Here is an 18,491-nt window from a genome sequence, read left to right as displayed (position 1 = left end):
CATCATTTCTACATAATCAACTAACAATGTTGTAAAGATGCAGGAAATGTCAAACAAACACTTTTATGTGTCTTATTAATTAAATAATAAGACTGTTAACATGCCTAAGAATTGAATTTGAGGAAATGTGAAAAAACAGCATGACTTCTAAAACAATGGCCCGATTATACTAATTTTCAAACCTGCATTTTAGTAAGATTGACCACTCCTGTGAGTTTAATGACAATTGGTCTATCTGTTTTTCTTATATTGTGTTTACAGTGTTGCATATATGCTAAAAAGTGAAAAAAAACAGCATAACTACTAAAATAGTGGCCTGATCATGCCGATTTTCGAACTTGACCTGCGTTTTAGTAAGATTGATTACTCCTGTGAGTTTCATGACAACAGGCCTATCGGTTTTCCTTAAAATGTGTTAACAGGGTTGCATATATGCTGAAAAGTGAAAAAACAGCATAACTTCTACAATAATGGCCCGATCATGCTGATTTTCGAACTTGACCTGCATTTTATGAATATTCATCAGCTCTGTAAATATAAAGCCAAAAAGTAAAACTGCCCTCCACTTATCGTGTTAACAAGGAAAGTGCACGGCGCCGGCATCGGCGACGACAGACGCAGGTGATGGCAATATGTACAGACACATCTGTGTCTGTACATAAAAAATAAATCAAATAAAATTAATTCATTTTTTATTTTACGTAATCTGTTTTTATTATTTCTTCTAAGCATTTAATCATAACAGCTCCCATGATGTCATTATGCTGTTATTGTTTAATAATATTGAAAGGTTCCAAGTTTTTACGAACAGGTTGATACTAACGTATTACAAATAAATATAAGCATCACAGCATATTTCCTTACTGATATATGTCGAACTTACCACTGGTATAATACCGGTAGAGATACAGGGAAAGATGACAGCATTGATAACTGGGTTTACAGCGCTGTTAGCGCAGCATAGGTAGTGTCAGATTGTTATCTGATAAAGTTTGCTACTAGTACCCAGGAACAAAAGGTCTGGCACTTGACAATCAAGTTGATAAAATCACAAAAACAGAGCATACCTGCCCAACATTGATTTGTTCAGATTCTTGACTAAGGGGTGCGTTACAGGTGTCAAGGGCCAAGACTTAAACTTAGGGGTTTGGCATGTCACTGAACATTCCTCTCAATTTCTGCCCAAATCTAATAAAGCCTCAGTTGCTTAACTTAAATTTCCAATATCTACAGGTTGTGTAGTTTAATGCCTTGGGATTCACTGGCAGCGGTTAATGTTGGGGACACCTTTGCGGCCCGTCAACGCACCTAGACCCACTTTTGCCAGTGCCACATTTTCCATTGCCGTAAATATCAAATTTGTGTATAGAATGAGGAATAATTACAGTTATGAAATATGTTTGGAAGTACTTGTCACCTTCGTCACAGTAACCACACGGGCTGTGCTGCCCCCCCTCCACAGGCGACACCTTGCGGAGCAAGCGTGCATAATCCGGAGTGCAACTGAAAATAATCTTGTCGCGCAACCTTATTGCAACACCTCACTTTAAATTAGGTCTGTGTAGTTTCTGAAAATTGGCACAAACAATTTTATTTTGCAGAAAATTTCCATTTAAAGAAAATTTTGGCCCTTTTGACCTTCAAATAAAGGTCAAAGGTCAAATCCAAGGGCATATTTGAAATCTCCACACATGACTTTTGGTCAGACTTCTATAGTAACTTTTCCCATAATTCTTTTGGTTTAAGAGATAGTTAAATTTTTATTTTTGCAAATTTTGGACAAGGGTGCATTGTGATGTTCGCCACACCTGGACCTGTGCACTAACAGGGCCCGAAATTAATGTGGATCAAGATGAAATTGTGTGATCTAAATCCATGAGATGTGTACACAGGCCTTTGTGGTTTAGGAGGTTATAACAGTAAGGGTTATTAATTAGTGGCAGATATGGTGGAGTCAGTCGGAACTAAAACCATGGGTACCACCTATGCTGCTGTTACAATAACTAAGTCGGAATGTTATGAGCCAAGGAGAAATACTTACCAATATGTGGTGTTAAAGCATTTTTCAAATCCAGGGACAGCCTTGACCTAAAATGACAAATATTCCTGGATTTGCAAATTGCTATATGTTACCAGAGACAGAGAGAAAGTGAGTGAAAGAAAGAGAGACACATTAACTTAAAATAGTCCCTTTTTTATGGCATATTTCTGCATCTTAGGTAGTAAAATGAACCAATTAATTTATAAGAGAAGTGATGCACAAACAGATGTATCAATCAACTTCAAATATGCAATAAGCCACTTACAATGCGAATAAAATGCAATTCGTTGTTCCTATATATCTTTGACAGCATATTCTCCAGGTCCTTTGAGTATTTGATGTCTACTTTGATGTGTACCTCAGAACCTGTTTTCTGAAAAAGTATTTTTAAGTTATGAAATTCTTCAATATATTTGAAAATATAAAAATATTTTTGAGGGAGGTGTGAAAGAGGGGGAGAGACCATTATAGGATTAAGCGGTCTTCCTTTCAGAAATATTCAAGAAATCTCTGAAATAATCTTTTTCTACACTTTTCTTTAAAGATGCATACAAAGTCAATTTTTTGTCACAAAAACCAACCAAATGCCAGCATACAGTTTCAAGTACTGTAGTATAACTAAGAGAATTACCAAAAGGCATTGTTTAATTTTACCCAAAAATGATGTTTGAATGGATTTTTCTGCTGGCATTCTAAGCTGTATGTCAATGGGGCAGGAAAGTAGGTCACGAAAGTAGGTTAAATTTACAACCAAAAATTTAAAGAAAGGAGCAATCTAAAGGTTTTTATAGCTGATCGAGTGATCTATTCAGTTTATCCCTTGGCATTTCGAATTTATTTGAGTCGTAAAAGAAACTAGTAGAAGTGGTTTACATCAAATTACATGTGTTACTGGAAATCTACGCTCCACCGATGCTCGGTTCATATGTACCTTTAACAGTATAAGGCGATTCAAGGGCGTATATTCAAAGCATGTCCTTGGGCGATTTGAGAGCATTTAACTCAAGAAATATGCGACACTCTCCGCGGGCCACTACAGCTCTGTAGGCCATTATTGCATCACTCCATTTATTGGGTTCATCACCTTGCTTATTATGATGCAAGTACAGGAGCACTTTTCTATTGATGATGATGCTCTTGCTCACAGTGGGTGGCTTAAAATCAGTTGAGTAGATTTAGGGTCTACAAGAGCTAGCAGTAATTATCCCTGCTGGGTCCCAATGGCTTAAGTTTTAATTCCCTATAATAAACACCAATAATCACCATAAGAAAGGTGTAAAGATTACAAACAAAAGCTATTAGACTGGATTCCCATACCTAGATCGATCTAACAAGATAGATCCATCTTCAAGGGACATCTCGCTAAACTGCTTGCAGCTTATGCGGCTAAGATATCTGGCACACCTACTGAAGCTGTTAAGTGATAATTAATAAACCCTTAGCAGCGTGTCAGACATCTAAGCCACATAAGTAGATTGCAATTTAGTGACACTCCCCTTGGAAACAGATCCATCCACAGTTAGTATGATAGGGTCTGGGAATGGTCCCTTAGAGTGTCTTTAGAATTATTCCCGTCACTGTAGAATGCATGCAGTTTGCATGTTTACTGTTAAGCTGTTACAAAGCATGTTATCTATGGCCGCATTCACATCCAGTTGAGCTGAGGCTTTACAAAGCCACGACCTAAATATGGCAGACCTGGAGTACATGAGAGAAAATCCGCCTAATCTTTTAATAGTCTCTCCGCCTCTCATACGCCTCCCCACGCGACGTCCCTGCGGGGGTGCAATCATTGAATCTCGACTCCATTCGCCCGGAAGCTACCTAAAAAATAGTATTAAGTGCCCATGCTCATCAATTAAACTCGAAGTGAAGAAAGCATGGCGGCAGGAGGCGATCGAAGGAAAAAAGCTCTTCTGTTTTATTCTCTTTCAAAACAGAGACGAAAAAGGAATGCGCACTTAATATTAAATTGCTTTCAGCTTGAGCAGCTTAAGATTCTGGCATGCCAGCTTTAGTTGCTGTGACAGACATCTAAGCCACTTACATTGATTGCAATTCAGAGAAAAACCCCTTAGAGATAGATGGATCCACAGTTAGCGTGAAAGGGTCTGGAAATGGTCCCTAAGGCTTCAGGCTGAAAAGAGTTCAAATTCTTTCTTTGAAAATACCAGAATGCAAAGAAGTGAAAAATTCACAAAAAATGCAAAAATTCATTAAAAAAGTTATAATTCAACAGAGCTGTCTAATTTGAGCTGTATATCAATCCTAAGAATCATCTTGTAAGTTAAAAAAAATACAGAAAATGTTACAGAATAACAGCACAGAGCTCCTGGTGGATGAGAGTGAAAAGTTACATCTTGAAAATGCCAGTTTGAAAAATGAAAAATTAAACAAGGCAGCAAAGCTGTCAAATGTACAGACAAAAAACAGAAAATAAAGATGCAAAATAGGTCATTTTGTCAATTTTGATGCAATAATAAATAATGCTTATAATAGCACAGTCAGTTAACACTGATTTTTAATCATGCACAACAGGTAACATGGTCAATAACAGGAGCAGATCCAGAGGTACCGTGTAGCTATTTAGTCCCCGGTCACTTTAATAGCACACGCACGTGCGAACGTGCGTGTGCCCCCGACAGTGCTAATGATAGGGGGATTACGATAGACAGCGCAAGTCGCTCACAGCGGGAGTCACTATCGCCGCTGTTAGGCCGGTAATTAAGTCTTTAACTTGACTAAACATGTTTTGCTTTGTAACTTGCGTCCTTCAGTCTTGCTGTTGCGGAAGCGCCGGCAGGACATATCTCCACCTTGCCGATATTTATCCCAACTCGCGACTTGAAAAGTATTATTGGTTTTGATTTTATCAAAGTCTTATTGTATCAGAAAACCTGCATATTTTCATACGTTAAGAGAATTGTAGAAACTGTAGAAAAAGCTACTCGTACATCAGGGATAGAAAAGACCTTGCAGCACTATAATATATTATTCATCACCAGAAGTTCCTGTTTCACTTTTTTCTCCCAAATTACAAAGTCTGATGACAACTGAAAGGTTTTAGCCATACCTCAGGGCAGTGAGAGATAGTCTGGATTTGATTAAAAGTAATAAAAATATATTTTGAAGAATTTTCGCAAAGCTTCGGCATAATAGAATTGGTAGAACAACGGTTAACGTTGTTGCAAACGTTGTAACCTGCCCGGTCAAAGGTCAAAGGTCAATTTCAAGGTCACATATAGATTGCCAGTATATGACTTCCTATTCAACTTCAATAGTAACTATGGACCTATCTCTGCCAGTTTTGGAGATAAAAGGGAAGCAAAATTTGCAAAGTTCAGTTCATGGTGAAAAGTAGGTCAAAGGTCAATGTCAAGGTCACAGTAAGATTGCCAGTATATGACTTCCTATTCAACTTCAATAGTAACTATGGACCTATCTCTGCCAGTTTTGGAGATATAAGGGACTAAATGTTATAATTTTGGAGTTACCATAATGTGCCATAAATTTCCTACAGAAAAAATTAATTAAAATAAAGAAAAGGTCATTTTGGTCAAAGTTCTTGAAATGGGAGGTTCTCTGAAGTTGCAGAAGTTTAAATTTGATAAAATAATGTCATTTTTGACCACAAGTTGTCTGCTTTGCCAAGCATTATGTTTTATTTTTTCGGAGTTCAAAATTTATTATCCATTACCGTACTGCACATTTTTACGGAAGCCGACTGGTGCCATATGTTGAAAAAAAAAATTATCTCGAAATTTCGAGATAGCATTTTTTTTGTTCAAATTTCAAAATACTATCTCGAAATTTCGAGATAAATTTTTTTGCTCAAATATCAAAATGCTATCTCGAAATTTCGAGATAATTTTTTTTTTGTTCAAATTTCAAAATGCTATCTCGAAATTTCGAGATAAAAATTTTTTTTGTTCAAATTTCAAAATAGTATCTCGAAATTTCGAGATAATTTTTTTTCTACATATGGCACCAGTCGGCTTCCGTACATTTTCCTTTCACCACCAATATGTACTTTCTGATACAGCGTAACTCGAAAACCGTATGGAATACAAAAAAACCGAGACCACTTCCAGTGTTGGGCTTTACATGCTCTACAAAATGCAAAAAAGAATGGGTCTCTAGCATTAACGGTTCCCGAATTAGAGACAGTTTTCAGTTTCGGTATCTTATGGCCGCTACTCCTGTGAAAATGCACCGATTGACCCCAAATACACGGAGATGAAAGATGACCTGAAGGGTAACACTTTCCAATAATATTATTGGTTAAGTCTGTGTGGCATCTGAATAACAGGGCAAAAAAATTTTTTTTCGTAAAAAATTTCATTTTTTTGAAAATTTTGACCCATTTGACCTTGAAGTAAAGGTCAAAGGTCAAATCCGAGGGTATATTTGAAATCTACACATATGACTTTTGGAAAGCCGTCTATAGAAATTTTTCCCGTAACTCCTTCTGTAGGGTAGATAATTAGCATTTAATTTTGCCATTTTTAGACAAGGGTGCATTGCAATGAGTGCCACACCCAGACCCCAATACCGACAAAGCCCAAATTTTACGTGGAACGAGTTGAGATTATAGGTGACCTAAATCCATGAGATGGGTACGGGGGCCCTTACCGTCTAGGAGGAGAAGCGGTAACGGTAACATGGCGGCGGAGCCGGCGGAACGGACCGGACGGGACCGAAACCATGTGTACCGCCAGCGCTAACGCTGGTGGTAAATTTTTTTGTTCAAATTTCAAAATAGTATCTCGAAATTTCGAGATAATTTTTTTTTCTACATATGGCACCAGTGGGCTTCCGTACATTTTCCTTTCACCACCAATATGTACTTTTTGATACAGCGTAACTCGAAAACCGTATGGAATACAAAAAAACCGAGACCACCTCCAGTGTTGGGCTTTACATGCTCTACAAAATGCAAAAAAGAATGGGTCTCTAGCATTAACGGTTCCCGAATTAGAGACAGTTTTCAGTTTCGGTATCTTATGGCCGCTACTCCTGTGAAAATGCACCGATTGACCCCAAATTCACGGAGATGAAAGATGACCTGAAGGGTAACACTTTCCAATAATATTATTTGTTAAGTCTGTGTGGTGTCTGAATAACAGGGCAAAAAATTTTTTTTTCGTAAAAAATTTCATTTTTTTGAAAATTTTGGCCCATTTGACCTTGAAGTAAAGGTCAAAGGTCAAATCCGAGGGTATATTTGAAATCTACACATATGACTTTTGGAAAGCCGTCTGTAGAAATTTTTCCCGTAACTCCTTCCGTAGGGTAGATAATTAGCATTTAATTTTGCCATTTTTGGACAAGGGTGCATTGCAATGAGTGCCACACCCAGACCCCAATACCGACAAAGCCCAAATTTTACGTGGAACGAGTTGAGATTATAGGTGACCTAAATCCATGAGATGGGTATGGGGGGCCTTACCGTCTAGGAGGAGAAGCGGTAACGGTAGCCGTCCGGCGGAGCCAACGGAGCCGGCGGAGCCGGCGGAGCCGGCGGAGCCGGCGGAACGATCCGGACGAGACCGAAACCATGTGTACCGCCAGCGCTAACGCTGGTGGTACAATTAAAATTAAATTTAAATGAAATTAAAATTAAAATTTGTCTAAACGTGCATATTACCATACACCTTGTTAAAGGGTTCTCAACACTTTACAACCTAATGCAGCTTGTCAATTTTCATGTTTGCTAGTTTATTTTGATTTATGAAAAATGAGAGAAGACCGACCCTCTACTAGGACCGCAAATTATATGAGTATTTTTCTTCAGTGCAAGAGACTGCGTAATGAAAAATCAATCTACAACTCTGGTATAGGGTGGCCTTATGTGTGTAATAATATACAAGTAGGGGCAGGGGTACAATTTTATAGTACAATAAGTCATTTATACATCTATTGATCTCATCGTAGGGTCATTGTTTACAATAGCGCTTTGTCGCTGTGCGTACCTTTTTGCATTTGAGTTAGACTCAGTCAGTAACAGCTGGTGATTTTGTCTTTTTTTTTTTTGCGTTTCATTGACAATATTTTGGCCACCTAAGTAGGGAAATGTGGCTCTTTGTTTTGAAATGACATTTCCATTGTTCCTTTGAACACGCAAAAGTCTTCACCAGGAAGCAGATAACACTTAATACGTCAACATTCTTACTTTGTAATAGCCACCCAGGGAAAAAAACAAAAGCCTCATTAGGTGTCGTCCTTCACACTGTAAAGGTGTTAATTTCATGCTTCTATTGTTTGCCCATGAATCATTATGACGAAATTGAAGGGTTGCCAGATCACTCGCGCTTCATTCAATTCTCTTTATCTGCCCTGCAGCCTGGGATGAGTGATACTTGACTGACCTTTGTTTACATCTGGAGATTTTCTTTATAATTTGATCAATGTGCATATTATAATATATTTTCCATCTGGAAAAATACGTGATAATGTAACGATTCTTATTTTACGGATAGATAATTACAAAAATTAATTTCTGATATAATACCCCCTATTTCAGAGCCTATTCCTGGCTGCGTTAATTATGGGGGGTTGGAAAGTAATCCGTTCGGACGCGGATGTGATGATTGCTACTCTTACCAATGGTACTTCACCGATCAACTACACTCAGCCACCTGAAGCAGAATCACCAACAAAAGACACATTGGACTACATCTGCCCTCTTGATGAAACATCTTATGTAAAAAAGGCGATGACGGTCAAAACATACGTTCCTCGTGGTGTATTAAATGTTCATCGTATTTTTTCGTTCATTATTCTTATGAGTTAAGCAGCTTCACCTCCGTGACACCCTTTTTATTTATTTAAACCATTGTTAGATAAACCAAGGGTTTCACTCCAGATTTCACGATCGAGCAAGTGATCATGAGGAGAGTGTAGCATGCTATAGTAAACTACCCCAAATATACCCAACACCATCAGGGTTTCACGAGAGAGGAGAGGAAAGAGTGTAGCAGAGAACTTCATTAATGGTCGTCATAATTGGTGGTTGCCTTGGGAAAATGAGTTACATGATTACATAATACAGATACGTGATAACATAAGATTAATACTAAACTTTTCCCTGATACAAAATCCCCTATTTCAGCGCTTCTTCCTGACTGCGTTAATTACGGGGGGTTAGAAAGTAATCTGTGAGGACGCAGGAGGGATGATTGCTACTCTTACCAACGGTAAATCACCGATTTACTTGACTCCGCTACTTCGAGCAAAATCACCACGAAAAGACAAATTAGACTACGTTCGCCCTCTTATTAAAACAAAGAATGTAAAAATTTGATGTCGGTCAAAGAAGAGGCCTAGGCTACGTGCTTCATGGTTTATTAAATAGGCCTATTCATCGGATTTTAGTTCATTATTATAGCTTCACCTCGCGAGACCCCTTTTATATATATATATTTAAAACACAGCACCCCACGGGTTTTGCGATCATGAAGAAAGGGAGTGTAGCAAAGAACCTCATTAATGGTCGTAATAATTGGTGGTTGCATTGTAGGCCTAACCCTGTTCATTTTAGTCGACAGACTAAGCTAGAAGAAAGAACAGATCATTATCGCCTCTCTTTACTTAGGAACAATAACTGGCTAGTGGCAGCATTTATAAGTTCTTTTATTTAGAAACTTCCGATCCTTTGTCTGGGACTGCCATTCAACGCCGTTTAAATGACGTTCGAGAAACGGCGATAACGACAGAGACGTCCTCGAACATTTTTGGACTCAGTGAAAATAAAAAAAAAATCCATTAAGAAGTAGCCTTTTAATGTCCTGGCAAATAACTTTGCGATGGCTCAGAGAGTTCTAGAATGAATGACAAGAAACGACATTAGGGTTAATAATAGCTTAAACTATCAGAGTGTAGGCCTGTCTTACTTCATTTCTAAGACCATCTTGTGATACGAGTCATGCTACACTACAATAGAGGGGGTAGCAGTGGATGATTTAATACAGGGATACCATCGAAAGTTTATCAATAGAAAATTGCGATTCCCAAATTTTTTTAAATTCATTAAATATAAATGGTTTTTTATCGTGCAATGGGTCTGGTATAGTTGTATGGGCCTATCAGTTGGAAACACGTGGTTCGTCTACAATTGCAAATGGTGGAGGTGCCGTGGAAGTTATTGTCGTAAAATTAGCTGGATACGTGCACGTGAGAAAATTATTCATTTAATTTAGTTTTCAAGTGTCAGCCTAATCTGGTAAAATGCCAGACGAAAAAAAATCATAGATAGAGCCTTATGGCCCACTGTAGAAGGATGCCAAAAAATACATCAACGACGAAGTTTATCGGCAGATAAACGTGTTTCCATTCTTGGCTGACTGAGGAAAGGTTTGAGAGAGCATTTAAAGAAGAGGCGGGCGAACCAATAGTGAGTAGGAAGTGTGCTGCAATCAAGACGAACAATACCGATCATAAGTGGACAACTAATAACCCCTAATTAAGCCCGGGTTACGCACTGCTGTGTTGACTCCTTGCTGGGGAGCGGTAGCGGCCTCCTACTGCTGTTAGTAATCACGCATTGTCTTCTAACTTGCGGCTTAGTTGACTCCTTGCTGGGAAGGGGTAGCGGCCTCATACTGCTGTGCGTAGTCACACATTGTCTTCTAACATGCGGCTACACGTCGGTTGCATTGTATTAATAAAGTAATACCTATTCATAAGGAAGGGGGCGGATGGTAATCTGACGAGTATTAAATCAGTTATCGATTAAACGCGTACCAGTTGTCGTGTTTTTTAATAGCTACACGGTATTTTCTGACAGTATTCCAAAGTATTTTTGTTGATCCATCCTCCACTTTTGATGGTCTTCCAACAGAAAAAAATTGATACCAGTCAATGTAAACTTTAAAATCTGACCATCATCTGAAAAACCCAGAAGACGGCTTCAATCCACCCCTGCAATAAGATTACAGTTTCTGGACCATGAGAGTTCAAATTCACATAATGAAAATCCCAATATTTGAAAAATGTTGACAGTGCATAAAATAATATTACATAATGTTTAAAGACATAAAAACCTATGCAACTGCTTATGTGGGAATACAGAAAATCTGAAGAGCTTCAGGTGGATGGGAGTTGAAAATGCCAGTGTTTAGGGAAAAAATTAAAAAGAAAAAATCCAATAAAGCTGCTATTCAAACTTTTAATCTTGCTGTATTAACATGATATGAATAACCCCAATGTGTTTGAGGATAATAAGGCACTGTTATTCATCTATAGCATAAATGTTGGCATTACACAAATTTTTTTCTTTTGTAAACTTCAGGCCCATAAGTCACACCTTAAGAAAAGCATAAAACAATAATGCACAAAATAAAACAGGAGACTGCCAATTCTGATGCAATAATACATTATGTTTAACTGCACAGTCAACATCAAATTTTAATTATGCACAATGTACAGGTTACACTGATGAAAGTAAAAGCATAAGGCTCCAGGCCCATCAGAGTTCAAGTATACAATTAGAAAGTGCCAGAATGAGAAAAATGAAAATTTCACAAAAAATTCATAAATTTAATAAAAATGATAATCCAATAGAGCTGGTTCTCTAATATGAGCTGTATGTCAATCCTAAGAATCATTTTTGTAAGAATAGTTAAAAAAATAGAAAGTAACACTTTACTTTACATAATATTAATGGTGGCAGAGCACAAAGTAGGTTTTTTTGTCAATTTTGATGCAACATTACATAATGATTAACTGTATAAACACCACCAATTTTAAAATATCTACTATTAAAAACATGGACATCAAGAAAATTTGATTACCACTGGGCTTCATGCCCAAGGGAGCTCTAAGTCCCACATTGAAAATTGCAACATGTGAAAGATAAAAATTTTCACAAAAAAACGGTATTACTTCCAAACAATTAACTAATGAGACAATTTTTCAACTGAAGCTGTATTTCAGTCCTATGTTTCTTTCCTGTAAGTGTGAGAAGAGCAAGTGACATGGTTTTCCTTTTACCGCCACTACGGAGGCAGTGCCCAGAATAGGGTTTTGTTCAATTTTGATGCAATATTACACAATGCTTAACAGCATAATAACCATAAATTTTTTAATAATAAAATAAAAGTATCATGGATATTCAGAAAATGTGACTAGCCTATAGAGTTCAGAGTCATACTTTGAAAATAACAAAATGTAAACAAGAGAAAACTGTATTGAAAGAGTTTATTTCCATTTTCAACACCTTTTTTACATAAAGCAAAATAATCAATTTACTGTCATTTTTATATGATCAATCAAAAAATATGTTGTCAAAGCAAAAATATCAATAGAAAAATTATAAATGTCCAACTTGCTCCATTCTGAAATTCTGAACATAGTGAATGGTTGAATCTGACAAACTGTAAAGATATGTTATCTTTTTCCATTTTTGACACTTATTAAACAATACACAATATAAGGTTTACCATCATTTTTTTATAATCAACTAACAATGTTGTTAAGATGCAGAAAATGTCAAAAGAACAACTTTACATATCTAATTAGTTCAAAAATGAGACTGTTAGCATGCCTGAGAATTAAATTTGAGGAAAAAAACACTTATATACAAAAAAAGGCATAACTTCACCAAACCTTTACTGATCAAGCTTATTTTCAAAACTTAATCTGTATTTCAGTAACACTGATCACTACTGTGAATTTCAAGCGATTGGCCAATCGATTTTCCTTAAATAGGTGTTGCATATATGCTGAAAAAAAGTGAAAAAACAGCAAAACTTTTATAAAAATGCTCTGATCATGCCAATTTTCGAACTTGACTTGCGTATTATAGATATTCATCAGTTCTGTAAGTTTCAAGCCAAAAAGTAAAGCGGTTTTTGACTTATCGTGTTATCGCTGTTGCATATATGCTGAAAAAAGTGAAAAAACAGCTGACTTCCATGAAAATGTTCCTATCATGCTGACTTTCAAACTTGACCTGCATATTATGAATATTTATCAGTTCTGTAAGTTTCAAGCCAAAAGGTAAAATGGTTTTTCAAATATTGTGTTATCGGTGTTGCATAAATGTTGAAAAAAGTGAAAAAACTGCATTACTTCCATATTAATGGCCCGATCATGCTGATTTTCGAACTTGACCTGCGTATTATGAATATTCATCAGTTCTGTAAGTTTCAAACAAAAGGTAAAACGGTTTTCCACTTATCATGTTATCGGTGCTACATAAATGCTGAAAAAAGTGAAAAAAACAGCATAAATTCCCCAAAAATGGCCCGATCATGCTGATTTTTGAACTTGACCTGCCTGTTATGAATATTCATCAGTTCTGTAAGTTTCAAGCCAAAAGAAAAAACGGTTTTCCACTTATGGTGTTATCGGTAAAAGTGCACGGCGATGGCGACGACGGCAACGACAGCGACGACGGCGACAACAGACGCAGGTGATGGCTATATGTACAGACACATCTGTGTCTGTACATAAAAACAGGGGGTTCAAGTTGAGATTATATATGACCTAAATCCAAGAGATGGGGACACAGGTCCCTGCGGTCTAGGAGGAGAAGCGGAAACGGTGACTTGTATCCCATGCCACCCTGCGGAGCCGGCGGAGCCGTAGGATATGGGTCTGGACTAAAACCATGAGTACCTCCAGCATACACGCTGGTGGTACTAAAAATGATAGTCCAATAGAGCTGGTTTTCTAATTTGACCTGTATGTTAATCCTAAGAATCATTCTTGTAAGTTAAAAAAATTAAAAATGCTAGTAACAAAGTTTTCTTTTCATAAAATTTGTGGCAGTGGCAGTGATGGCAGTGCACAAAGTATTTTTTTGTCTATCAAAGGTCTTCAGGCCCATACCTCACACCTTAAGAAAAGCCCAAAACAATAATGCACAAAATAGGAGACTGCCAATTCTGATGCAATAATACATTATGTTTAACTACACACTCAACAACAAAATTGTTGACATTGTACAGACAAAAACCAGAAAATAAAAATGCAGAAAATAGGATACTGTCAATTCTGATGCACTGATATACTATGCTTACTGTAACTGCACAGTCAACATCAAATTTTAACTAGAGGATCAGAGAGGCGATACCGCCTCCGAATATTGTACCACCAGCTGGAGTAAGCGCGATCGTATAGACCCCCACACACACAAAAAAGGGACACCACCACCAGTCTTGTGCTTGACAAGCTGTAAAAAATGCAATCAACAAGAATTCTCAAAAAATGCAAAAAAAATGTATATAACTAAAAATGGTACAATCAAAGTTTAGTTCATAGTAAGGTAGGTCAAAGGTCAATTTCAAGGTCACAGTAAATTTTCAGTATATGACTTCCTATTCAAGTTCAATAGTAACTATGGACCTATCTCTGCTAGTTTTGAAGATAAAAGAGAACCGAAATTTGTAAACTTCAATTCATGATAAAAAGTAGGTCAAAGGTCAATTTCAAGGTCACATTTAGATTGTCAGTATATGACTTCCTATTCAAGTTCAATAGCAACTATGGGCCTTTCTCTGCCAGTTTTGGAGATAAAAGGGAACCAAAATTTGCCAAGTTCAGTTCATGTTAAAAGTAGGTCAAAGGTCAATTTTAAGGTCACACTTAGATTGCCAGTATATGACTTCCTATTCAAATTCAATCGTAACTATGGGCTGTCTTTGCCAGTTTTGGAGATAAAAGGGAACCAAAATTTGCAATGTTAATTCATGGTAAAAAGTAGGTCAAAGGTCAATTTTAAGGTCACAGTAAATTGCCTCTAATGACTTCATATTCAAGCTCAAGAGTAACAATGGACCTATCTCTGCCAGTTTTGGAGATAAAAGGGAACCAAAATTTGTAAACTATTTGTAAATTCAATTTATGATGAAAAGTAGGTCAAAGGTCAATTTCAAGGTCACACTTAGATTGCCTCTAATGACTTCTATTCAAATTCAATAGTTACTATGGGCGTATTTTTGCCAGTTTTGGAGATAAAAGGGAACCAAAATTTGCAATGTTAAGTTCATGGTAGAAAGTAGGTCAAAGGTCAATTTTAAGGTCACAGTAAATTGACTTTAATGACTTTATATTCAAATTCAATAATAACTATGGACATATCATTGACAGTCTTGCAGATAAAAGGGAACCAAAATTTGCGAAGTTCAATTCATGATAAAAAGTAGGTCAAAGGTCAATGTCAAGGTAAAATTTAGATTGCCATTATATGACTTCCTATTCAAGTTCAATAGTAACTATGGATCTATCTCTGCTAGTTTTGGAGATAAAAGGGAACAAAATTTGCAAAGTTCAATTCATGATGAAAAGTAGGTCAAAAGTCAATTTCAAGGTCACATTTAGATTGCCAGTATATGACTTTCTATTCAAGTTCAATAGTAACTATGGACTTATTTCTGCTAGTTTTTGGAGATAAAAGGGAACAAAATTTGCAAAGTTCAGTTCATGGTTAAAAGTAGGTCAAAGGTCAATTTTAAGGTCACAGTAAATTGCCTCTAATGACTTTCTATTCAAATTCAATAGTAACTATGGGCATATCTCTGCCAGTTTTGAAAATAAAAGCATTAAAAAGTTGCAAAGTTCAATTCATGATGAAAAGTAGGTCAAAGGTCAATTTCAAGGTCATATTTAGATTGCCAGTATATGACTTCCTATTCAAGTTCAATAGTAACCATGGACCTATCTCTGCCAGTTTTGGAGATAAAAAGGAACCAAAATGTGCAAAGTTCAATTCATGATGAAAAGTAGGTCAAAGGTCAATTTCAAGGTCACATTTAGATTGCCAGTATATGACTTCCTATTCAACTTCAATAGTAACAATGGACCTATCTATGCCAGTTTTGGAGATATAAGGGACTAAATGTTATAATTTTGGAGTTACAATAATGTGCCATAAATTTCCTACAGAAAAAATTAATTAAAATAAAGAAAAGGTCATTTTGGTCAAAATTCTTGAAATAGAAGGTGCTCTGAGGTTCCAGATGTTCAAATTTGATGAAATAATGTCATTTTTGACCACAAGTTGTCTGCCTCGCCAAGCCTTATGTTGTATTTTTCCGGGGTTCAAAATTTATTATCCATTACCGTACTGCACATTTTGCTTTCACCACCAATATGTACTTTTTGATACAGTGTAACTCAAAAACCGTATGGAATACAAAAAAACGGAGACCACTTATAGTATTGGGCTTTACATGTTCTACCAAATGTAAAAACGAATGCGTCTCTAGCATTCACGGTTCCTGAATTAGAGACAGTTTTCAGTTTCGGTATCTTATGGCCGCTACTCCCCTGAAAATGCACCGAATGACCCCATATTCACAGAGATGAAAGATGACCTGAAGGGTAACACTTTCCAATAATATTATTGGTTAAGTCTGTGTAGTGTCTGAATAACAGCGCAAAAAAAATTTTTTCATAAAAAAATTCGTTTTTTTTGAAAATTTTGGCCCGTTTGACCTTGAAATAAAGGTCAAATGTCAAATCCAAGGGCATATTTGAAATCTACACATATGACTTTTGGAAAGCCGTCTGTAGAAATTTTTCCCATAATTCCTTCCATAGGGTAGATAATTAGCATTTAATTTTGCCATTTTTGGACAAGGGTGCATTGCAATGAATGCCACACCTAGACCCCAATACTGACAAAGCCCAAATTTTACGTGGAACGAGTTGAGATTATAGGTGACCTAAATCCAAGAGATTGGTACGCAGGCCCTAGTAGTCTAGGAGGAGAAGCGGTAATGGTGACTTGGCGGCGGAGCCGCAGGAGCCGCAGGAGCCGGCGGAGCCGGCGGAACATACGGGTCGGGACTAAAACCATGTGTACGCTGGTGGTACGCTGGTGGCCTACGCTGGTGGCCTACGCTGGTGGTACAATTATGCACAACAGGTAACACTGACGAAAGTAAAAGCATAAGTCTTCAGGCCCATCAGAGTTCAAGTTTATACTTAGAAAGTGCCAGAATGAGAAAAATGAAAATTTCACAAAAAAATGCATAAATTTAATAAAGATGATAATCCAACAGAGCTGGTTTTCTAATATGAGCTGTATATCAATCCTAAGAATCATTCTGGTAAGACTAGTTAAAAAAATAGAAAGTATCACAGTTTTCTTTCCATAACGTTAATGGTGGCAGTGCTCAAAGTAGGTTTTTTGTCAATTTTGATGCAACATTACATAATGATTAACTGTATAAATACCACCAATTTTTATATATCTACTATTAAAAACATGGACATTAAGAAAATTTGATTACCACTGGGCTTCATGCCCAATGGAGCTCTAAGTCCCACATTGAAAATTCCAATATATGAAAGAAAAAAAATTTCACAAAAAAAAAAAAAAAAAAAAAAAAAAAACTGTATAACTTCCCGGAAATTAACTAATGAGACAGATTTTCCAACTGAAGCTGTATTTCAGTCCTATGTTTCTTTCTTGTAAGTGTGAGAAGAGTAAGTGACATGGTTTTCCTTTCATGATCACTATGGAGGCAGTGCCCAAAATTGGGTTTTCATCAATTTTGATGCAATATTACATAACGCTTAACAGGAAAATGGCCATCAATTTTTCAATAATAAAATAATTAACAAGGCAGCAAAGCTGTCAAATATACAGACAAATACCAGAAAATAAAAATGCAGAAAATAGGATACTGTCAATTCTGATGCACTGATGTACTATGCTTACTGTAACTGCATAGCCAACATCAAATTCTGATTCTGCATAACAGTGGATTAGGATGAAAGTAAAATGTGTAACAAGCATTAGACTGAGTTCCCATACCTAGATCAATCTAACAGGATCAATCCAACTCCAAGGGGGTTCTCACTAAATTGCTTTCAGCTTAAGCGGCTTAGGATTCTGGCATGCCAGTTTCAGTAGGCATGACAGACAGCTAAGCCACTTACATTGATTGCAGTTTAGCGAGAATTCCCTTGGAGATAGATCGATGCACAGTTAGTGTGACAGGGTCTAGAAATGGTCCGTAAGGCTTCAGACTGATAAGAGTTAAAGTTCATACTTTGGAAATGCCAGAATGAGAAAAAGCGAAAATTTCACCAAAAAAAAAAAATTGCTTAAAATAAAAAAAACAAAATATATATATATATATATATATATAAAATCAAGGATACGAATAAATTAGACTTTTCTCTCCATTTTATAAAAAAATGCCCTACAGCCGTTTCGGCCTCGTCATTATATATATATATATATATATATATATATATATATATATATATATATATATATATATATATATATATATATATATATATATATTGGAGCTGTTTTTCTAATTTGGGATGTATGTCAATCCTAAGAACCATTCTTGTAAGTTAAAACAAGGCAGCAAAGCTGTCAAATGTTCAGACAAAAAAACAGGAAATAACTATGCACAAAATAGGCTACTGTCAATTCTGATGCAAAAGTACATCATGTTAATTATGCTCAACAGGTAATACCAAT

General features: G+C 36.5%; 1 protein-coding gene across 18 annotated transcripts in view; it reads right to left on the bottom strand.

The window, feature by feature from the left end:
• The window catches only part of LOC147759294 (fasciclin-2-like), a 130,051-nt gene that overhangs the window by 85,762 nt on the left and 25,798 nt on the right, over nucleotides 1-18,491 (bottom strand). For all 18 annotated transcript variants that reach the window (XR_015331606.1, XR_015331603.1, XR_015331605.1 and 15 more), the window contains 2 exons: nucleotides 2,307-2,414; nucleotides 2,042-2,088 (listed from right to left, as the gene is read on the bottom strand). Coding sequence is in view for 12 of the 18 variants with exons in the window: in XM_086998496.1 (XP_086854622.1) it covers nucleotides 2,042-2,088; nucleotides 2,307-2,414 (155 nt within the window). In the remaining 6 variants the exon portion in view is untranslated. The remainder of the gene's footprint in view (nucleotides 1-2,041; nucleotides 2,089-2,306; nucleotides 2,415-18,491) is intronic.

The sequence above is a fragment of the Lingula anatina genome, unplaced genomic scaffold, assembly GCF_051362555.1.
Source record: "Lingula anatina isolate TDL-2025a unplaced genomic scaffold, LinAna3.0 unanchor82, whole genome shotgun sequence".
Taxonomy (NCBI): Eukaryota; Metazoa; Brachiopoda; class Lingulata; order Lingulida; family Lingulidae; genus Lingula; species Lingula anatina.
This window is presented reverse-complemented; position numbering and strand designations above follow the sequence as displayed.